This window comes from Xyrauchen texanus, unplaced genomic scaffold (genome assembly GCF_025860055.1).
Source record: "Xyrauchen texanus isolate HMW12.3.18 unplaced genomic scaffold, RBS_HiC_50CHRs HiC_scaffold_582, whole genome shotgun sequence".
Taxonomy (NCBI): Eukaryota; Metazoa; Chordata; class Actinopteri; order Cypriniformes; family Catostomidae; genus Xyrauchen; species Xyrauchen texanus.
In genome coordinates this window covers 1-22,672 of record NW_026266558.1, presented here as the reverse complement: position 1 = coordinate 22,672, position 22,672 = coordinate 1, and the positions used below count along the sequence as shown (strand labels likewise).

Below are 22,672 nucleotides of genomic sequence, written 5' to 3'. Positions count from 1 at the left end.
CCCCTGAAATGGGTGTTTCAACAAGACAATGACCCCAAACATACGATTAAGCGAGCAACATCTTGGTACCAGACAAAAATAATTGATGTAATGGAGTGGCCATCTCAATCCCCTGACCTCAACCCCATTGAAAACTTCTGGGGTGACATGAAAATGCAGTTTCAGAAACAAAACCCCAAAATTAACAGGAACTGTGGAACATAGTTCATTCATCCTGTGCTGAAATACCTGTTTCTAGGTGCCAGAAGTCGGTTGACTCGATGCAACGCAGATGCGCAGCAGTTATAAACTAAATATTGAGCTTGAAGAGAAAAATGTCAACACTGCTATTTTTTGGAACAGATTAACATTCCTTTGCTTCCTGTAAAAGAATAACGCAGACTGGATCAAATTTGTTAATGCTTTGATTTGGAATTGAATGTGTAACGTTTCCACTACATTTGAAATATGGAAATAAAAGCTATTAAAAAGATTTGCTCTTTATTCACTTTTATTAAGACACTGCTATTTATTTGAACTCAACTGTATGTATGTGTTTGTGTGTGTTCTATCTCAGTGTCCTCCATGTCGCAGTTTAACCCGAGTGTTGGTGGAATCATACCGGAAAGTGAAAGAATCAGGGCACAAATTTGAGATTGTGTTTGTCAGTGCTGATAGGTAATACATACACAAATTACAAGGGGTCCAAAAGTCTGAGAACACTAGTTAAAATGCTTCTATTTTGCATTTTTCTAAATTAATGTACATGGTCATAACATTTGCTTACATTTTAGTTACCTCGAAATAATACAGGATCTTAAATATTTCTTATGCATTCTACGTCATAATATTTTTGGGTTTACATTTAAAAAAATCCTAACACTTTTATTTATTTCCAGTTTTAAATTAGATTTAAATCCCAGGTTTTCACTGCGGTCTCAGACATTTGGCCCCCACTGTATATACACATTCACACATTATATCAACCATGACCTGTTTATTTTATAACAGTTATTAGATTATATTACATGTGAAGGACACTTTTGTAATGAAAGATGGTCATACACACAGTTTTTTCTCTCTCCCATGGACACACCCTGTGCTGATATCTGTCACTTTACGTCTTGTGATGTAGGTCAGAGGAGTCGTTTACACAGTACTTCAGCGAGATGCCGTGGTTGGCGGTTCCGTACACAGATGAGGCCAGACGGTCACGACTCAACAGACTCTATGGAATCCAAGGTATGCCCGTGGAGTCTAAGTTTGGCACAGGTGTCTTTGTTTGATATAACAGCATGTGGTTGGAAGTCACGTCGGCCATTGCTTTACAGCTGAGCCTGCCAGGAACTAAAACCGAGCTGTAGAACTTCAGGAATGTGGGCAACTAATCAAGTTTTTTTACTGTTAATGTTCCCCACCTCTCCCTTGCTCTTTCTGTCTCTCGATCTCTGGCTTTCGCTTTGTGCAAGTAAAAATTTGGAAAACATGACTTTTAATTACTTTAGGAAAAAATAGAGGCTTTGTAGTGGGGCTATTATAATGAGGAATAATAAAAATTTCAAATGTACTTTTTTTCTCCCAATGTTGGAATGTCCAATTCTCACTACTTTAGTAGGTCCTCGTGGTGGCACGGTTACTCACCTCAATCCGGGTGGAGGACAAGTCTCAGTGGCCTCCGCTTCTGAGACCGTCAATCCGCACATCTTATCAAGTGGCACTCGTGGAGGCTCATGCTAAACTCCACGATCCATGCACAACTTACCATGCACCACATTGAGAGCGAGAACCCCTAATCGCGACCACGAGGAAGTTACCCCATGTGACTCTACTCTTCCTAGCAACCAGGCCAATTTGGTTGCTTAGGAGACCTGGCTGGAGTCACTCAGCACCCCCTGGATTCGAACTCACGACTCCAGGGGTGGTAGTCAGCATCAATACTCGCTGAGCCACCCAGGCCCCCTAGTTCAGTGTACTTTTAAAACATACTGTGAATTTCACAAGTCAAAACTTCCTCCCCAGTAAAACTGCAAAACCTCCTCATTCTGAACTGTCTACAGTCAAACAGATACATTATGCATTAAAGGGATAGTTAACCTATGAAAAAAAATTCAATACAATGAAATCAGACAGGTACCAGCAACAGTCTTCGTGTTTTCATTCATTCAAGAAAGTAACGTGGGTTTGGATTGACATGAGGGTGAGTAATAAGACTGGGCATTCAAAGAGATTGTTTAAATCGATTCCGATTCACAAGCTTTCGATTTGATATAGATTCATATGGGTATATTTCAGTTATAATGTCCATTTTGCTTACATATGAAATAATTTCTGTCCCAGCTAATACTGTTAATTATACAGGGAACATTCTAGCTAGGTACAATTTTACTAATTATATTTATTTATTTTAGTTTTTTTTTATCATTTTGGTCACATGTTATGAAATAAACATATAAAAATATAAACTGATATAAAAATGTACAAAATCAAAAATACAATTGCATAATATATGCTAGACAATATTAAATTTACTGATGGAGTACATGCATCTATAAATATGATATTGTATTGCATATATTTTGTTACATGCTTATTGCTTAATGCATAATTTATACTATTTATTGACTATTTTCAGAGTATGCACATTGATTTGTTGAACAGGCGCTAAAAATCTGTACTGTCTCTTTAAGAAAACCGACAGTTCCGTAAAGCGTTTCTGTAATTGAGCGCAAATTAATGTGAGAATACTCGAATGGCTTCTTTATCTTATCCGTCCTCTTCATGATTAGAATTAAATGTTTCTTTTTTTTTTGATCATCAACTTAACTAAAGAACAGAAAGGGTATTGAAAAAGACATTATTCAGTGAAAAATGGATTGCATGGACCTCATCTTTGGACAGAAACCAAACTTTTACTCTCAAAACACAGTAAAAAGATGCTGAACATCTTCCCCATTATGGCTACTACTAAATCCCTGGTGAACGAAATCTGAGCTTTTACCAGCCAGTGGCTAATCGTAGACATTTTTATTCTTATATAGCTCCAAAATGAGTCTCGTATGCGAGTGATTTATGGGCAGTGTAGAGAGTTGTGCATGGAGTAAAAGATTTATCTTGGGATTTAAGAATTGATATAGAGATTGTTACACATTTGCCAATATTCAGTAATAATAATTATTATTGTGCATGTTAATTATTGTGATAATTAACATGCACAATATTGATACCGTGAGCACTTCAAAATACATTTTCTAGATAACCTATTAACCAAATTGTCTGGATTTTTCTGAATGCACTGTTGCATTTCCATCAATAAATCAACATTCCCAACACTCTTACTCACATTACTAGGAAACTCTAAAATTCATGGTTAGTTTTCTATTTAACTTTTCCCTCAATGTACCAATGTTGTTACTTGTTTGAATTACTTGTTTCATTTGTAATGAAAATAAACTTTAATAAATTATATAAATGCAAAGTAAGATTCAAAGAGACATGGTGGTTTTCAGTGCTTCTATATGGTTTGATCATTGCAAAGTTACTATCTTTGTGATCGTTTAGTTTAAAAACTACAAAACATGTAACTAAATCTTGTAATTCAACAATAAAATGTATTTATCTTTCAGCCTGTTTTGTCATTCAATACAATACTATGATAATACCGTATACCGTGATAAATGCTTCAGCAATTATCGTGATATAAAAATGTGATGCCTTAACACCCCTAGAGACCATTCAAATGAAGATCATGATGCATGGTATAATTTAGATTTTTATCCAGTCCTAGTGAGTAAATAAAGACAGAATTTTAATTTTTAGGTTATATTTTTGGTGTTCAGAGACTTGGTCCTCTAGTCATGATGAGTTCATTCAAGTATAATAGATATTGAACCTGACAGCAAAGTTAATTAAAGCACTGTTACTCATTTCACATGGGAATAGGGCATTTACATCATTTTTAAGGCAAAGTAACAACGGTTTTTTAATACTAATGGTATTTGTATTAACCTCATTTAATACTAATGGTTAGAGATGTAGTGGAAAATGGTCATAATCACCCAAATCATTAATGTATTTGGCTATAACTCGACTAACATTATAAGAGGACAATCGGAACCCTTAAAACTCTTTCTCTATCTCATTTTGCTTTATCCATTGGGAGTTGGATGCATTGAGAGGAATAAAAACAGTTCTTGGCCTGTCCGGTCTGGAATGTGTGGAATTCATCTTAGATGAGTTGATACTAACCCCCTGCCTGAAGTCTGTGGATGTGTCTGATAAAGCCACTTATACTGCATGCAGATATTTATCTTAAAGAGGGGTTGAAAGAGCACGGCCGTACCATGAGATCAGTGCGACCACGTCAGCATCAAATAACACTATTTTTCAAGCTGCTTCAGCTAATGCCCATGCGTGTTCTTGTGTTAAGTAACAGGTGATGTCTGTATCTAAAAGTTGATTGGCTCTTTTACCTGTGAGGTGGGACCTCATTTTCTACACCCTCCGTATTGGATGTTCCATTTTCCCCCATTCATTTGAATACAAGTGCTCTGCCTGTGGCTAAACATTCTCTGGTAGCGATGGCCAAAAATGTGTTTTTGTATTCATCACAGTGGTGGAATGGCCTAACCTGTACCTAATATTGCATTTTCGTCATTGAAAATTAGCTGAGGCAAAGGTGATGTGTATGATTTTCTTCCTTGTTCAGTACACAAACTAAGGTTTTTGAAGAATATTTCAGCTCTGTAGGTCCACACAATACAAGTGAAATGAGGCCAGAACTTTGAAATTCCAAAAAATCACATAAAGGCAGCAAAAAAGTAATCCATAAGACTCCAGTGGTTAAATCCATGTCTTCAGAAGCAATATGAAAGATGTTGGTGAGAAACAGATACATATTTAATTCCTTTTTTACTATAAATATCCAGTTTCACAATCTTCTTCATGTGTTTTTGCAGATTCACATTCTTCGTGCATATTGCCACCTATTGGGCAGGGAGGAGAATTTATAGTAAAAAAATGACTTCTTATAGATTACTTTTGTTCAGCCTTTATGCCATTTTTGGAGGTCCAAAATTTTGGTACCCATTCATTTGCATTGTGAGGACCTACAGAGCTGAAATATTCTTCTTAAAATCTTTGTTTGTGTTCTGCAGATGAAAGAAAGTCATACACATCTGGAATGACATGAGGGTGAATTTTTTGTTGAACTATCCCTTTAACATTGAAGAGATTGACACTGTATTGTTAGTTACACTGTATAAAAAATTAAAAATAAACATTTTATGTAACTTTCTCCTCTCCAGGTATCCCCACACTGATTCTACTGGACACTGAGGGTCACATGATCACGCGGCAGGGGCGAGTGGAGATTCTCAATGACCCAGAATGTCGGCTGTTCCCGTGGCATCCGCAACCTGTGCTGGAGCTCAGCGAATCAAACGCCGTACAGCTGCACGAAGGGCCCTGTCTGGTGCTGTTCGTAGGTAAGCTTTGTTTATGTGGCATAAAACGGTCATGCTCTCCTCACTGACTGTATGGAGACTAAAGATAGTGTAATTGTGTTTTGTTTTGAGATCACTGTAGAGAGGCACTCAAAGGCCATCAAATCTTCAACTCTTCTCTAACGACTGTTTTGCTCATCCATCCTTCTCTGGATTCAACATCCTCTCCAATTACTATCCATAGTACACTTATTATAGAGACCCCCTGGAGTAACCTGGCATTAAATGTCTTTATTAAGCTCAAGAATGGCCCCTTGCACTGTTAAGCCCATATCTTTCACTGCAAAAAATCTTCTTTCATAATGCTGGCTTACACTACCTGACTTTAAAGGGACAGTTCACCCAAAAATGAAAATTCTGTCATTATTTATGATATCCCAGGTGTGGATGACTTTCTTTCTTCACTAGAACACATTTGAAGAAAAATATGAAAATATCTCAGCTCAGTAGTTCCTTAAAATGCAAGTCAATGAAGATCTGATTTTTGAAGCTACAAAAATCTCAGACAGTCAGCATAAACATCATCCATACAACACCAGTGGTTAAATTAGTCTTCTAAAGTGATACGATTGCTATTGGTGTGAAAAAAAATATATTTATATATACTTTATAACTCTAAATCATCGCTTCCGGTGAGCTTCACGAGAGGGTCCAAGCGGTCACTCGTGTGACATACTATAGTTGCCATGATATAATCTTGAAATAATCTCACGTTCTTCACTCAGTTGAGACATCCAGGATGAGCAAACATATGCACCATTGTGAGAAAAGAAACAGATAATAGCAGATCTAAAACAAAAAAAAACGAAACATAAAACAAGCTACTGTACAGCGTTCCTCCTTCTCACTTGTAAACAGCGCTGTCCTTCTGGCTGTGACACACTTGCGTCAGTTCTCGCATGTTTCAAATGTCAATCCGATTACGTCACGCACTCATACCGCTGCTGACCGGAAGAATGATTTAGAGTTAAAAATTAACCAAAAGCAATCGGGTTGCTTAAGAAGACATTATTTAACCGCTGGAGTTGTATGGATTATATTTATGCTGACTGTCTGTGAATTTTGGAGCTTCAAATATCCGATCACCATCCACTTCCATTTTAAGGAGTTACTGAGCTGATATATTTTTCTATTTTTCTTCAAATGTGTTCTGGTGAAGATCATGAGGGTGAGTAAATAATGAGAGAAGTTAGATTTTTGGGCTCATGTAGTATATGATGGGTACAGACTTCAATTTCTTAGCCTCTATGATTCTATAAATTCAGTATATCAAGTGCGTTTGATATTTTAATGCTGACTATACACAATTATAGAGGAAATCTAAAAGTGTATGGTGCACCACGACAGAAATCGGAGGTCATAGGGTGACCAGTCAGTGGTCATAGAACGTGCGCTCGGTCCTCTTTTCATCCCTCCCTTTTCCCACTCATCTCAGTGTTCTTTTCCCCTCTTTCAGACGCAGAAGAAGAAGGCGAGCTTGAGCCAGCAAAGGAGCTTATCCAGCCAATTGCAGAGAAGATCATGGCCAAATACAAGGCCAAGGAGGAGGAGACGCCACTGCTCTTTTTTGTAGCTGGAGAGGTACGTCTGTCATTTTGTCTACAGTTCAACTATTAAAGGTTTAATGAGTGAGATCTTGGAACTGTGAAACTCCTTTACAGTATATGTCAAAACCTTTTCTTTTATCCTGGCCACAACTGTCGGGAGTGTTTGCTTGCTTTTACACACAATTTTGATGCCATCTGTTTCTGTATATTTGTGTAAAACAATTATTTGGGAGGCCGTCTGCAATTATCAGCATGTACATGCAGTAAAAAAGAGACGCTGCAGTTGAATGGCAAGCACATGGAGTGCAACACCAAAGGGTGCCAAAACAGCTGTGCTCTTCTCTTTTTTTCCCTTTCCACGATCACCTCTCCATCTTTCAAGTCTGTGTGCCAAGAGGGAGGAAAGCCAACATTTTCATAACTCTTATCTGCTGTTTTTTTTCTGCTTGAACTTTGTGGAAGTCTTGGAGAAAGACCGACGGTAGCAGTAATTAATAGATGATTAGCCACCCTGCTCTCGCAGTTTCTTTCCTCTTCTTATTTTAGCTCTCTTGCCACTGTTCAGTCTTTGTGTGTGTGGCATCCCAAAAATGGCAGATATTCAGGATGGCAATCAGCCATTGCTATGCCATGGTTTGAGTTTCAGGAATTCCCAGCCCATGTTGTTTAGCGGGGTATGTCAATCTGAGGCCTGCCCATTACACATTTGCCAACATCTGACTTTAAAACAACCAAGTAGTCATTGCAACTATTGATTATTTGCATAATTCAATATTCATAATAAAGGCCCCCAAATAAATATAATTTAGTGTTTAATAATTACAATAAATATATGTATATATGTATACAATATGTATATGTTTAATCTCATTAATTATATGATTTTCTGATTAATTAATCAAACTATTCACACTTATTTGCATATTTCAATATTTATGACAAATGCCTCCAAATAAAGGTAATTTATTATATAATAGTTAAAGTAATTATAAATATAATAGATAATAAATATTATCATTTAGATCATTCAAACACAGTACATCATATAGTCAAGTCAAACTTTACTGTATAGAGCACATTTAAAAACAACAGAAGTTGAACCAAAGTGCTTTTCAGATCAAATATTATTCATTAAAGAGCTCTAAGCCATGAATCAAACCAATCAGCTTTGAGGTGAATCACAACATGACAAACTTTGATTTAAAGCAAAGAAAGCAAAAAAAGATTTTAATCAACATTATGCCACATATGCTACTGAATTAAACTTTTATTTATCCTGGAATATTCCCTTAAAGGGATAGTTCATGCCAAAATTCCTTTAATGGATGATGCAATACCTGATGAAAGCCTTGCAATGAGAGACACATACCTTTTACTGTTTGCTTTTATTTATTTTATTTTAAAAATGTGTTTTGTTTTTTGTTTTCTAACTAATGTCCCAGAGTTTAGAGCAGCACACAGAAACACTCTTTTGGTGCGTTCAGACTAGTGGCGTCGAGAGCCTCAAATCGACCGGAAGTCCTTCGTTTTATATGGCAGCCAGCATCTCTTAGTGGCGAGAAGCGGCGGGTCCGTGGCCGGTGCATCTTGGCCGTTGTGGGCGTCAATATGGTAATGAGCTTTGACGCGGTTTAGCAGCAACCTATTGCAATATAGAAGTGCTCTGCTCTAGCGAAGTCTAGAGAACACAACAGTGTAAATTTTGGTTCCCACCAAACATTAGTTCCTAAGACAAAATTGAGGAGAAACTGATTATTGCCGTGGCGGGTTTCCCCATAATATATGATCTGTCCCTGTTTACTTACAGGGATATGAAAAAAAAAAAAGATGCGTGGACAAAGGTCTGAAATTGTTGGTGTGCCAGGTGAGTTGATGTGAGTTGATATAATAATATATTAAAAGATTTCAGGAGGATATATACGCTACTTGTGATATGTCGGCAAAAAGATACCGGTCGACATCTCTGGATGTTTTGTGGCCCCTTTAAATATAGTCCACAAAACCAAGCGTTCTGAACGAACGATGACGCCTATTTCAACTACGTCAGAGCATCCACGAATCTCCCATAGCATTGTTGGCAGGGCAGCCAGAGCGAATTTTACGCTTTCGCCGCCTCTGGTCTAAACGCACGGTTTGAGTGCACAGCTCTCTCCGATAACCAATCAGCACAGGCCCTACGTATAGTGAGCTGGCCAATCAGAATCTTATCTTTGCTTGCATGTGCAGAAAGCTAATGGAATGCTACAGCCTCACAATAGGCAGAATAAACTTCACATTGTAGGGCCGGTGCAGTTTGGTAAACAAACTGGCCCTTATCACACTAGCAGCTGCAGGCAGATACAGGCTTAAGCTTTTTCTCCATACAGTGCTTCCGCACAGTGCTGGAGGCAGTGAGGGTCTCAGTGGGTCAGGACTTGCCTACATTAAAAGGACCAAATTGTCCATACAAGGATATTAAAACCAGATATTGCCTATATTGTGGAGACAGGCCAACAGTCCCAGGAGGAAAACTGCATAATAAACATACTACATAACATCTTAATGACAATCTAAAAATGCAAATGATCATTTGAGGGTTAGGTTTAGAGGTAGGGAATAAAACTGATCAATAGCTGAGTGAAAAAACTATTGAAGCAAATGAAAAGTCACCAATCAAAAGACAAGAACAACAAATATGTGTATGTAAAGGTACTTGTATAGGTACAGTACTTGAAAATGTCTTCACAAAAATAAGAAACCTGTCTAAAAACGACTCAATGAGGACATTTGAAGTAGGGATAGACACAAGTACTCGAGTACTCAGGTACTCGGACGTCGCAGCAATGATCGATCATGAAAGCGATGATTGATGGTGATCAAGCATGATGAATTTCAGTGACAATTACCTCACAACTAAACATAAACGTGTCAAAGAGGGAGCTGATTTTTAATTTTGAGATTGACATCAGAGCCGTGTAGGGCTGCGCTCATGACATGTGGTGACCAGAGTTCGAGTCCTGGCTCGTGAGGTCCTTTCCTGATGCCATTTCCTGTCACCTCTCTAATTTCCCTATCCCATTCAAAATCCAAAAAAGGCCATGATTGATTTCGCTGTGATTTTGAGGGGTACATTGATTTTCAGAGACGACCAAACTGATATACGATGCTACCTACCCTGGGTGCCGATGTGTTTGCGTGATGTAACACACACCTGCATCTTGGTGAAATGGGAGTTGAAGATTTCCAAACGAGTTTCCAAGTTAGAAGTCCAACATAAAGTGTCATTCCGTTGCATATATATATATATATATATATTAATTATTAGTTCATGATGCATAATGCATTAACTAATGTTAACAAAGAGAACCTTTATTGTAAAAGTGTTCAAATAAAGTGTTTATTATATCATAGAAAGCTGAGACTTTCCTTTTTACATTGTGCATTAAACTCAAAATGCATTACTCTGGTCTAAGCATCTCAAAATCATGGAGCTGGTCACATATTATCTTAGTATTAAAATGACTGTCTATAAGGTCTTTGTGTTAAAGGGCTGCCTGTGTTATAGAACATTTACACAAGGTTAGCTGCACCACAGAGGAAGATGCATGGCTTGCCACAGAGCGGCAGACAGGCTGAGAGATGTAATCTTTTCATATCTAAAGGCCTGGAAGGGTTACGCAGACAGAATACATTTCTCACTTTATTTGCTTTTACTGATAGACAGCGTTGCTGATTTTATCTGCATGCAATCTTTACAAGGTAGCATTCAGTATAAATCCCAGGAATTCATTTTTTCCTACATAATATTTCCAATTTGGTCAGGCATTGTCCTCCTGATAAAGGGTTTAGAGTTCACCGAACATGTTAATCCATTACAGTGTGTTGTGATTGGACAGTGGAATGCATCTGGACCTTGGAAATGAGAAGTGATTCAGGGTTAAACCACCATTGACTTGTGTGACGCTCTATACAATTTCTTGTTTTTTATTACAGGAAATGCAAAATCAGCACTTCACCATTGTTCTCTTGTGAAAATGAAAATTCTGGTATAATTTAATCTTTGTGCTTTTTTTCCATTGAACATGAAAGGAGATTTTTTTTATTCTTATTACTTAATATCTTGGCCATCCTGCTGCATATAATGAAAGTGAAAGGGGACTAGGGTGTCATAAATTATCCTAGTGAATAACAGCATCATTTTGTGTCTGTTCCTTAACATACAACGCATAAGCAAGCAGGACCACCTTTAACTTTTTTTCTATTCCTTTGAAATTAATGATGGCTAGACTATTCACGCTTCATGCAGCCACTGCCGAAACACCCCGTTACTGTCCTGAACTTAACAATACCTCTAATCTGTAAGTGGTTTCAATTGAAGTCGAGGTCAAAAACATTCTGTTGGCATACTTGCCCTTTTTAGGTATTAGAAACAGCATAGCGATTCTTTTACAGGCCCAAGATGTGATTGTGCAGTTTAATCCATTTACTGCTGTGGAATGAACAAACCGAGCGTTCTTCAAAACGCATGCTGTTGTTGTACTGCACTCTTGTGGTCAAAAGTGTAACTGAATTTTGTTATAATTTTTCCCAAATCTTTTCAATTTCTAAGATACTCTCTCATTTGGAAAGATACATAAAGAGATAAATAGTTGTTTTGTAATAAATATGTGATCTGCCCGAGAAAGCTTGTATTTCTTTGGTGGGAAAAGAAAGTTATTTGTGGATGTCACTAAGGGCACCGCTATTACTTATTGCTCATAACTCCCATTAGGATGTGGTGATGAAGCTGAGGAGAGGAGAGAGCTGAGCTGATGCGTTTTCTGTTTGAAACCAGAAGTTCGGGCTGTGCATATTGAAGGGTAGGGGTTGGATGAAATGGATATCTCACAATTCGGTTAGATTTACAGTATCAATTTTACAATTTGATATAATCTCGATTCAATATAACAACACTTAAATGACAAAGTATGACTGAAAATCTTTTTTTTTTTTTTAGCAAAATGCAAATGACAATTTCTCATCAGAATACAGCTCTCTAATACACAATATTAATGTTCAAATAATTCCTGTAGCACTTCATAGTTTCTTTTAAGACAGTACTGTATGACTTGATGTTGTTTTGTGATGTGATGGTTAATCCCAGCTCGGAGACTATATTCGGATGTTGCTTAAACAGAGGCATAAAACTCTCACAATTGTTTATTATAGAGAACAGCAGAGTAGGCACATTAATATAGAACTGTGATTAAAACTGACTGGAACTACCTGTGTATTAAACGGTATTAACGCACACATTCCATCCAATCAGAATATAGTATTCGAACAGACCATCTTATAGTGTGTGTGTGTGTGTGTATATACACATATACTGTTTAAGCTTTTTAAAAAAGTAAAAATCTACATTCTATCAACTAATAGTCATGAAATTGCATATATTACAATGATATAAGAATGGCAGCAGTTCAACAAGCATATCACATTTTCGGTTGAGTGCATATATATGAGAGGACTCATAGTTTGTTGACCACATCCGTGCTGTGTGAAATTAAATTGTCATTGTAGTGCAGGCTGAGTCATCAATAATTTTGTTCCATTTTCCCAGTAGAGACAGTCTGGTAAGTTAATTAAAATAGATGACTTCAAAGCTAAGAAACATGGACTAAACATCAAAACTTTCATAAGGTCTTTAAAAATCAACCCACAACCTGAAGTAAGACTCGGTTGACATTCAGAAAATAAAATCACTCTGCCTCCCTTTGTTACACAATAAACATATATTTAGGAAACCTGTGCTGGAATAATGGGAATTCTCTTGCACACACACACGGTGCTACACATCACTTTGAAGTTTACCATTTTTGTCGTATCATCGAAGCAACAAGGTGAGTGATATAATGTTTTTATACCCCCTCCTGGTTTTCCCCTGCAGGAGCAGAGCCCTCCTCTTCAGTGCGGAGTCAGAAGAGGTCTCGATTCAGGAGAGAGCAGAAAAAAATAGTTGCGCTGTCATGCTGATTCTAATGTGTGAGAGTAAAGAGAAAGAGCTCTATGCTGCTGTTTAACTTCACTGTTTCATTTGTTATGTTTACATGGACACCAGAAAGCTGCTTAAGGCTCAAAATCTGTGTATGGGTTTACATGAGCTGTGTTCGCGGCATTATCTTTACTCCATATGCATGTGGCTCATTCAGTTAGCAGCTTTCTCCACAGCAACGTAATTTTCTCTTGACACTTGTATAAACAACAAACACTGGATCCGAAGAAGACTTTGCTATTTTATTCTGTTTCTTCACTTTATTTCCAGATATTCCAGAATTATTGCCACGTTTGTTTCTTCTCTTTCTATCACAACCGGCAGCGGAATTGCGCTGCAATAGTGGGGTTTCCCTCTTACATTAAACTCCAGGATTCCCCCAATGTACGAGCGCATATGCACAAACATGAGGGACAGTCTGTATTTTACATTGGTGTGTATAAATGGGTATAGTTTATAGTTTGTGATTTCCCCACTGTACTTCCAGAAATGTTGAATTCTTTCTACCATGTTGACTTGTTGTTGGGCTCCATCCTATGACGTTTGCTATCCAGTCTTTTCACACACATGCACATTCATCAAAAAAAACGGTTAGAACTTATTGAGAGAGATCCTATTGGTCAAAAATCCCCCTCCACTTAACTGTATATTTATGTTCAGATTGTGTCGCATATCATTTATGTTGGACGGACAAACTACTTGCCGCTGGAAACATATTTTCTGCATTTGCACTGTTGCTGTTTAACTTTCACAGACAGTGTTTGCATTTCACAATGATATTTACACAAGTTGATTTTTTCTCTTCTCAGGATGATATGAGTGATTCACTGCGGGATTACACCAATCTGCCTGAGGCTGCACCACTTCTCACCATCCTGGACATGTCGGCTCGTGCCAAATACGTTAAAGACGTGGAGGAGATCACACCGCCCATGGTAGAACAATTTGTCAGTGACTTTCTGGCCGAGAAGCTCAAACCGGAGCCCATTTAATGTGGGGTGAAACTCCATCTGACCCTTGACCTCCACACAGGCTCTCCCTCTCCTCCTGTCAAACTGTTCAAACAGAAGCTTACTTTCTATTGACATTTTGCTTCTTTTAATACGTGCCCCTCCATCATGAAGTGGCCGCCTCCTCCTGTGGTGCCTTGCATTTACTACAGCGCAGATGGTAAATTGCAGATTTTCTTTGGCAAATTAAACCCTACAGCTGCAAGTGAACGCAACTTTGTTTTTCTTGCTTCTTATTTGCTTTTACCAAGATTTTATAAGAATTTCCTTCTATCCTTGGATATTGTTTCAAGAATCAAAAACACATATAGCTTGGCAGTTTATTATTATTATTACTTTTCTGGAGGATTATCCACAGACACTGGACATTTTATGTGGCCATATGTTCTGCACGGTTGTGATTCTCTTCCTATGGGTGCTGATAAATATGCATACATTAACAAGCTAATGTTAATATCCTTGTGTAGCTGCCGCTGGTTATTTTTTAATGCAGTTGTCTAGAGTTGATTTTTAAAAAGACTTTGCCCAACTTCTTGTTGATATTTGATGTTTACTGATAGTTTCCCCATCTCAAACATGACATTTAAGTGGATTTTCTGTGAAGGTCCCTGTATTAAAGCAGTCTGATATTTTTGGAATGCACAAAAACAGCATTTAATTGCAAACATATTAAATTTAGCCAATTAGAGCACAAAGTTTATGTTTCTCCTTGGTTGTGTTTTAAATGACATCTTGGACATTAAAACTCACTGTTAAACATATTTCTGTGTTCTCTTTATACCTATGGTTCCAACTACAGTATACGATGCACAGTGTATGCATTTTCTGTATTCTTAAAATAACTGTATGATCTACTAAATTCTTAAAATAGATGTTGCTGAGAAACAGATAAAAAGAAGTCTTTTTTTCTTCATCTAAATCTCCACTTTCACGTGTACAACTGAAAGTCACATGTGGTGACGATTTAGTTTCCCTTTCACATCTGAAAGTGAAAGTTAAAGTGGAGATTGAGTAAAAAGTGCATTTATAAATAGTAAAATATTTTAAATATTGTTCTGTTTCTCACCCACACTTATTATATTGCTTCCGAAGATATGGATTTAACCACTGGATTCATATGGGATTACTTTTATGTGATTTTTGGAGCTGCACAGGTCTGATCACCATTCACTTGCATTTTATGGACCCACAGAGCTGAAATATTCTTCTAAAAATATTTATTTGTGCTCAACTGAAGAAAGAAAGGCATACACATCTGGGAGTAAATCATGAGAATTTTTATTTTTAGGTGAACTATCCCTTTAAGGTGTGTAAATTATGACAATTAAAACTTTTGGGTGATCTATCCCTTTAAAACTTTAGTATTGTGAAAACACTCAAGCACCCTCTCCTGGATAAAGGAAGTCACGATAAGTTTAAATCCAGTTCTGGTTTCAAGTGTCAGTTTTCCCAGGTTTTATGCTCCAAAACAGTCTGAAGTAAAGGTACACAATATTTAATAAGAGAACTGAACAGTATTAGTGAAATTTATGTTTTACAGTACATTTTCGATTTTGATCTTCTGCGTACTTTGTCTGACCACTTCAAAAGTTGCCTCCTGCCTTCAAACAGCAGTATACTAGCAGCCATTGCAGAGTTCAAACTTTCCATTCCTGGAGCCATGGGCACAAACAGTCTTTTACCCTCTGTTTTTTCAGCCAATCGGAGAGCTTCCAGACTAAATCCATGCGTCTCTCCACCAATGATCAGAGCCGTGCTTCTCTGAGCCCAGCACTCATGGTAAACCTGAGGCTTCACAGACGGAAGTGAAAGTTCATCATCTGACTCCTCTTCAGAGTCACTTTCAAAGTATTCATCCGAAGAGCCAATTTCTGTTTTTCCAGGAACTGCCTCTGATGCGGTACCTTTTGTAAGATGACAACAGTTATCTGCTACATGGACGATCACATCCTTCGGTAAATGCTTGGAAATGTCATCCCAGTCCAAATTAGGGAAGACAGGTAGACGGAAATGAGCTCCCATTGCTGAACGTAGAACCTTTGGCTCCCATGCATCCAAGCAACCTGAAGAAACATTGCTGTTATATCAGCTCCTTTTCCTCAATGATTTCTGCTTCATTTAAAGGGAAAGTGTGCACTATTTCCAGTTTCACAAATCGTTGATAACCACAAAAATGTATTTGGACTCTTCCCTCCTTTTTTTAAAGCACAAATCTGAGACATAACAATAGAAGTTAATGGGGCCAATGCAAAAACGTTAAAATACTCACTGTTTTATAAGTATTGTGACATAAACATCATGTGTGTAAACATGCTTAACCCCTTCTGTGTAAAGTTATATCCAATTTTAAAACTTTGTTGCCATGGTCATGTTACACCCTAAACAGACTTTAAAACAATGATTTAAACAGCTTACAGCTCAAAAACACAAATTTAACAGAAGAATTTATTCAAGTGATTTTATAAAAAATCTAAGCTTCAAATTTCTGCCTTTAACCCCTTCAAAAATTGGCCCCATTAAGTAGTTTATTTTTTTTTGTGGTAATCAACATAATGCCACAAATGCTGTCTGTGTTCGGGAAACCTATTTGAAAACAGTAATTATTTTTGCAATTTCATTTTGTGCTGCTAGTGGTACAGAAGACACAATTTTGTTATTAATTTCATACCTTTGGTGAGGAGAACACGATCACATCCTGCAGCTGCTGCACAGCGTAAAATAGTCCCAAGATTTCCAGCATCCCTCACATTATCACAAATCAGGAACAAAGGGACCGACTGAAGACATGTCGCCTTTGGAAATGCCAGACGCGCGGCATCAGGTTTTGAGAAAATAGCTGTAAGTTGAGAGAAATATGTCGGTTTAGCTTAAAAACAATTATGGGTGATGCTCACAAAATTAGTCAAGAAAATGTCCTAGTATTATTTAACCCAAAACAGTCAAATAAAAAAGCCTACTTTAAAAGGACCATTCTGACTTATAAATACAAATATTGTGTAGGTCCCCCTAATGCCGCCAAAACCTATTCTTCTCAGCAAAATTGTACAGAGTTGTTACTTGAGTTACCTTAGACTTTGTCATTTCTAACCAGTCTGGCCATTCTCTATTGACCTCATTTATCAAGGCGTTTCTGACTGTTGTGTGTGAAAATCCCAGGAGATCAGCAGTTACAGAAATACTCAAACCAGCCCGTCTGGCACCAACAATCATGCCACGGTCCAAATCACATTTTTCCCCCCATTTTGATGGTTGATGTGAACATTAACTGAAGCTCCTGACCCTTATCTGCATGATATTATACAATACACTGCTGCCAAATGATTAGCGGATTAGATAATCGCATGAATAAGATGTACAAGTGTACCTAATAAAGTGGCCGGTGAGTGTGTGTTTGTATAAGATTTTCTTTCCCAAGACACTTTTACTCACCCTAATGTATCCAGAAATGTTACTATAACTATACCATTCCCAAATATAATTTCTTATTTTTTCCTTTTGATTTTGAAGTAAAATAGGACCAGGACATTTCATTGACAGGTTTCGTGAGAATCACCCTTATAAGTTATCTAAAACTGTGTGTATTGAACTTTGGAGTACTATAAGAAATTCTGCAGCTGACCTATAATGCCTTGAGGTGTGACCAGATCAGACCAGGTCTTCATGCCTTCAGGTTTGACCTTGATGAGCTTAGCCTGCTGCAGTTTATCTAGAGGAAGCTCTTGCAGCCTCTCCACGGCACTGAAGAACAGCATCTGAGGAGACGCACCAGCGGCAAGAGCATCAGTGATCAGACGCCTGCCCTCCAGCAGCACCTTACCCTCCCGGTCACGAAGTAATCTGGAGCGAGCCACACTGGCCACCTTCCTGAAGGGAGAATGACATATGCTTGATCTGGAAATATAGGTTTTCAAACTTTCTGATGCCTAGGACTGGTAAAAATGATGATCCCCTTGTGAGGGACCCCCTGCCTAAAATATCAAAATAGCGATATATTTTCACGAATAAACACACGATACAACACAAATACAACCTATTCTTGAAATGTTGTATGCTGCAAAGGAGGAGAATTAAAAAATGTATATTATACTAAATACAAATGTGTTTTCATTACCTACCTTTTAAAACTATGACTGACAATAGAATAAAATAATCATGAATGATAATGAATGAAACAGTAATAATGTAAAATTCAGTAAATTATAAAGGTTTTTTTTACACTTTTTCTTCATTAAAATTTCCACAGACCCCTAGCACTCCCTTATGGGCCCCGGGATTATATTGCTACCCACTCATTATTATGTAGTCTAAAAAAAATTATGACAGTGACTGAAATTTGGAGGGCAAATTGATTTAAGTAAATAATCTTGATTAATTTTTTGATTCTTTAAGTTTCAAGAACTGAATGAATGGAGTTGCAGAATTCACTAATGTGATTTCACGCTGCACATGTTGATTTTTAGCAGGTGTTAGCCTATTAATTGTGTTAGATTCTAAATATTTCTAATCTGAAATATTTTTTTTATTTAAAATAAAGTAATCTTGAGGCCTTCTTGTTGAGAATCACTGATCTAGGATAGATGAATAATACTTCAATAATTATTTTGCACGATGCAGAGGTTTATTTTACAAACTAGCAGATAACATAACAATAAAATATATTTTACTGTATTATTTTGCAATGATAATTTTCATACATTTTCTTAATACTCAGAATGAACTTACGCGAGCCTCTTGTCCTCTGCAGAAGCCTTTTCGAAGCGCAGACCACCAAGTTTGTCATTTGTGTATAGGGACTCGTCTACAGATTTAGAGACCTGAGTGCTCAACTTCTTGTAGCCAGCTCTCTCGTTGATTTTCTCTTTGGGGAATTTCCTATGATCACTCTTTTCAGCGTCATTGCCTCTCTGTGTGAAGAGCTTTTGGTCGATTTTATCGGCTGCTCCACTTGATATAATTCGTGTTTCCCGTTCACCGTCAGGATATAAAACAGCCACCGGTCTCCGTCGGAGAGCTCGCACATATCTCCTCGAATCCACCAAGATTTGATTATGTCCTCTCAATAATAAACTACGTTCCCTTAAAATAACAAACCCACGACTCACGTTGTACATGAGCGCTGCCATGTTTGTTGACGTCATCGGAAGTGGACTGTACCAAAAAGAAGGGGAGAATTCATACTAAGAAATGTGTTATTCGTTTTAAAGTCTTATAGTTCAATGTAAGCTACAATATTCTTCACATATATTGAAAATTAAACTGCACATGTAAATACAAATGCTGTCCAATTAAAATGAAATTAATTATTTTTGTTGGGTGTGCTAGCGATAGCAGAGCAGTCGATCGCAAGGCGTTTGAACAAATACAGAGCTTATGATCATCAATAGTTTTACAGAGACTTCAGATAAAGTGATGGCCCTAAGAAGAGCTTTACATTTCGTTTTTAAAGTTGGAGACAGGACCAAAACAGCCATCTTTTACAGAGATGTCTTAGGAATGAAGGTAGAAAAGTTGTCTCCATAGATTACTACAAAAATACTGTCCTATCACGGAAACGCAAAGAGGACTTTGCCTACTAATATTGTTGATCATGCAAAATCCAAATCCAAATATACTAATAATCACTACTACTAATAATAACTCTAATCTACAGATTCTGCGTCATGAAGAATTTGAGGAGGGTTGTAAGGCAACATGTAATGGGTTAGTCATGTTTTCATAGCTAATGTATATAACTAACCACCAAGTCTAGGACAAATCAGAAATATTGCTGTTCTTCTGTTTTGCTTGAATGTTTCAAGGCCATATGATGGCAAATGGAGTAAAACTATGGTGGGCTTTGGACCAGAAGACGAGCACTTTGTTGCAGAGTGGACCTATAATTATGGAGTGGGTGAATACCGACTTGGCAATGATTTTTTGGTAAATTAATTTGATATATATTTTTCACATTTACACAGACATTGGGGTCAAGGGTAATTGTTCGTTGATTCAATTGAAGCACATGAGATCTGTGGAACATTTGCCAGCTCAAATGCATGCTGTTATTAACACTAGAACACATATGTGGGTCAAAATGACCCAGCGTCTAGTTTTTAGGGCATAATTTTTACATGAAGTGATCTTTTGATCTGTCACTCCAGGTATTCCTAAATGAAGGTGTCTTCTATTATGTGAAATTATTATTTTCTATTTATTTATTAGTTGAATTTTAAAAAATGAAATGTCTGTGTGGGTATATTTGTTGAGACATTTAATATTTTACCACCAAACATGGAAATAGCCCATATGTATACAGTTGTATATGTATGTATTTACTTTTATTCACCAAAGTGGCATTCAACTGATCACAATGTATAGCCAGGACATTTATAATGTGAAAAATTACTATTACAATTTGAAAAAAAAAAAAAAAAACATGTTCTAAACTACTGAAGAGAGTTCGCAACAACAAAATCGTCCATGTGCAGCAATAACAACTTTGCAGATCCTTGGCAATCCAGTTTTAAGTTTGTCCAGATACTCAGGTGACATTTCACTTCACATTTCCTGTAACACTTGACATAGATGTGACTATCTTGTCGGGCACTTCTCACACACCTTCTGATCCCACAAAAGCTCAATGGGTTTAAGATCCGTAACACTCTTTTCCAATTATCTGTTGTGCAATGTCTGTTTTTTTTTGCCACACACATTTTATTTTTGTTTTTTGATTTCAAAAGTGTCAATTCAATTCTTCCCATAAGGCTGCACCCCTGAGTCTTCTCTTTACTGTTGTACATGAAACTGGTGTTGAGCGGGTAGAATTCAATGAAGCTGTCAGCGGAGGACATGTGATGCATCTATTTCTCAAACTAGAGACTCTGATGTACTTATCCTCTTGTTTAGTTGTACGTCTGGTCTTCCACATCTCTTTCAGTCCTTGTTAGAGACAGTTGTCCTTTTCTTTGAATACTGTGAGTGTACACCTTTGTATGAATTCTTCAGTTTTTTTATCAATTTCAAGTATTGTATAGCCTTCATTCCTCCAAACAACGATTGACTGACGAGTTTCTAGAGAAAGCGTTTTCTGACTATGCCAGTCTATTGCATACTGTGGCAACTCAAAAACAAACACAAAGACAATGTTAAACTTAATTTAATGAACCAAATATCTTTCAACTGTGTTTGATATAATAGCAAGTGATTTTCTAGAACCAAATGAGCAATTTAGTGTGATTACTCAAGGATAAGGTGTTGGAGTGATGGCTGCTATAAATGGGGCCTGTCAAGATTTGATAAAAAATAACATAATTTTTTAATATTAAGTGCTGTATTTTGATATACAAGTGCTGTTTTTTTTACATCAGTAATGTTCTGACTATACTTTGTAATCGGTTGAATACCACTTGAATTAACGTGACAATTTCCCTTCAGAAACAGCAAAATCTGCACATTATTCCAAACTTTTGGCTGCTAGTGTAGCTATTTAAAATTTTAATTACTAATAAAATGATAATTTGTGTTCATTTTCCAGAAAAAAATGTTTTTTTTATAAATATTTAAAATCTAGATTTCACCTGGGTCTTTTTTGACCCGCATATGCATTGGAGGGTGAAGTTACAGAAGTTCTTGGGTTAAAGCAAAACAGGGACTTAACAAGTAGAATGAATGTATTTTTTATTAAACTGGAAAAATACAAAATAGAAGCATTTTCACTAGTGGTCTCAGACATTTGGACCTCACTGTTCTATTTTGTGTAAAATAGGAAAAGCTTCTTCTGATTAAACAAAGCTCTGCATACCTCTATCCATGCTCTTCAATGTTAGGGCTTCACTCTCCAGTCTAGTCAGGCTGTGAGTAATGCAAAGAGGTTAGGATGGCCTCTTACACAAGTTGAAGATTCTCTTTACATGACCGAAGCCCCGGGAGGATACCGTTTCTACCTCATAGACAAGGAACAGCCAAACTGTGGTGAGTATTTCTGGGCACTTGGACTTACATTTACTGGTCGTTTGTGTTTTAATAATCTGTTATGAAATGTTATGAGTATGGATATGTTTTTTTACTGATTGTTTCCTTTCCTGGCAAAGATCCTGTCCAGAAAGTCTCTTTGGCGGTGTCTGATTTGCAGCGTTCTGTTCATTATTGGTCTTCCCTGCTGGGAATGAAAGTGATTGAGATAAATGAGGACAAAAAGATTGCCTTGATGGGATTCTCAGATAATCAGGTTTTGCTGAAAAAGATCCATTTATTATATTTTTGGCAATAATTAAATTATGAGGACATGCCACTCAACTAGACCTCATAAATTCTTATCGCATTGGGCATTTAATGGCTCAGTTTTGATTATCCTCTTTTTTTTTAAGCTAATATTAGTCCTTCTGAATAAGAAAATGACTTTTATACAATTTTAATAGGAATGTGATTTTGCACGCTAATATAAACACCATACTATAGATATAAACATTTTATTTATAACTTTATCATAGTCTAAATATTATTAACATCATTTAATTATACTTTTGTAGTGTAAACTGGAGCTACAGGACATTGGAGGAACTGTGGATCATGGAACTGCTTTTGGAAGGATCGCTTTTGCTTGCCCTCGTGATCAGGTGAGATTATTCACTGAGAGGCCTGCAG

The 22,672-nt window shown here is 37.0% G+C and overlaps 3 protein-coding genes across 3 annotated transcripts; 2 read left to right on the top strand and 1 right to left on the bottom strand.

The window, feature by feature from the left end:
• Positions 1-511: 511 nt before the first annotated feature.
• On the top strand, positions 512-14,802 carry LOC127642381 (nucleoredoxin-like). The gene is made up of 5 exons (XM_052124993.1): positions 512-657; positions 1,115-1,221; positions 5,283-5,462; positions 6,937-7,061; positions 13,850-14,802. Exons 1-5 carry the CDS (start codon positions 527-529, stop codon positions 14,030-14,032), a joined length of 726 nt encoding a protein of 241 aa, XP_051980953.1. The 5' UTR covers positions 512-526; the 3' UTR covers positions 14,033-14,802.
• Positions 14,803-15,312: 510 nt separating this feature from the next.
• On the bottom strand, positions 15,313-19,178 carry mrm3a (mitochondrial rRNA methyltransferase 3a). The gene is made up of 4 exons (XM_052124994.1): positions 18,773-19,178; positions 17,670-17,914; positions 16,719-16,886; positions 15,313-16,113 (listed from the first exon to the last, which is right to left on the bottom strand). Exons 1-4 carry the CDS (start codon positions 19,171-19,173, stop codon positions 15,578-15,580), a joined length of 1,350 nt encoding a protein of 449 aa, XP_051980954.1. The 5' UTR covers positions 19,174-19,178; the 3' UTR covers positions 15,313-15,577.
• Positions 19,179-19,402: 224 nt separating this feature from the next.
• LOC127642380 (glyoxalase domain-containing protein 4-like) lies at positions 19,403-22,644 on the top strand (the record flags this gene model as incomplete). Its single annotated transcript, XM_052124992.1, has 6 exons — positions 19,403-19,549; positions 19,701-19,750; positions 19,849-19,969; positions 21,856-22,000; positions 22,120-22,256; positions 22,558-22,644. Coding segments are annotated over exons 1-6 (669 nt in total), but the record flags the coding sequence as incomplete, so codon positions are not given.
• Positions 22,645-22,672: the final 28 nt, after the last annotated feature.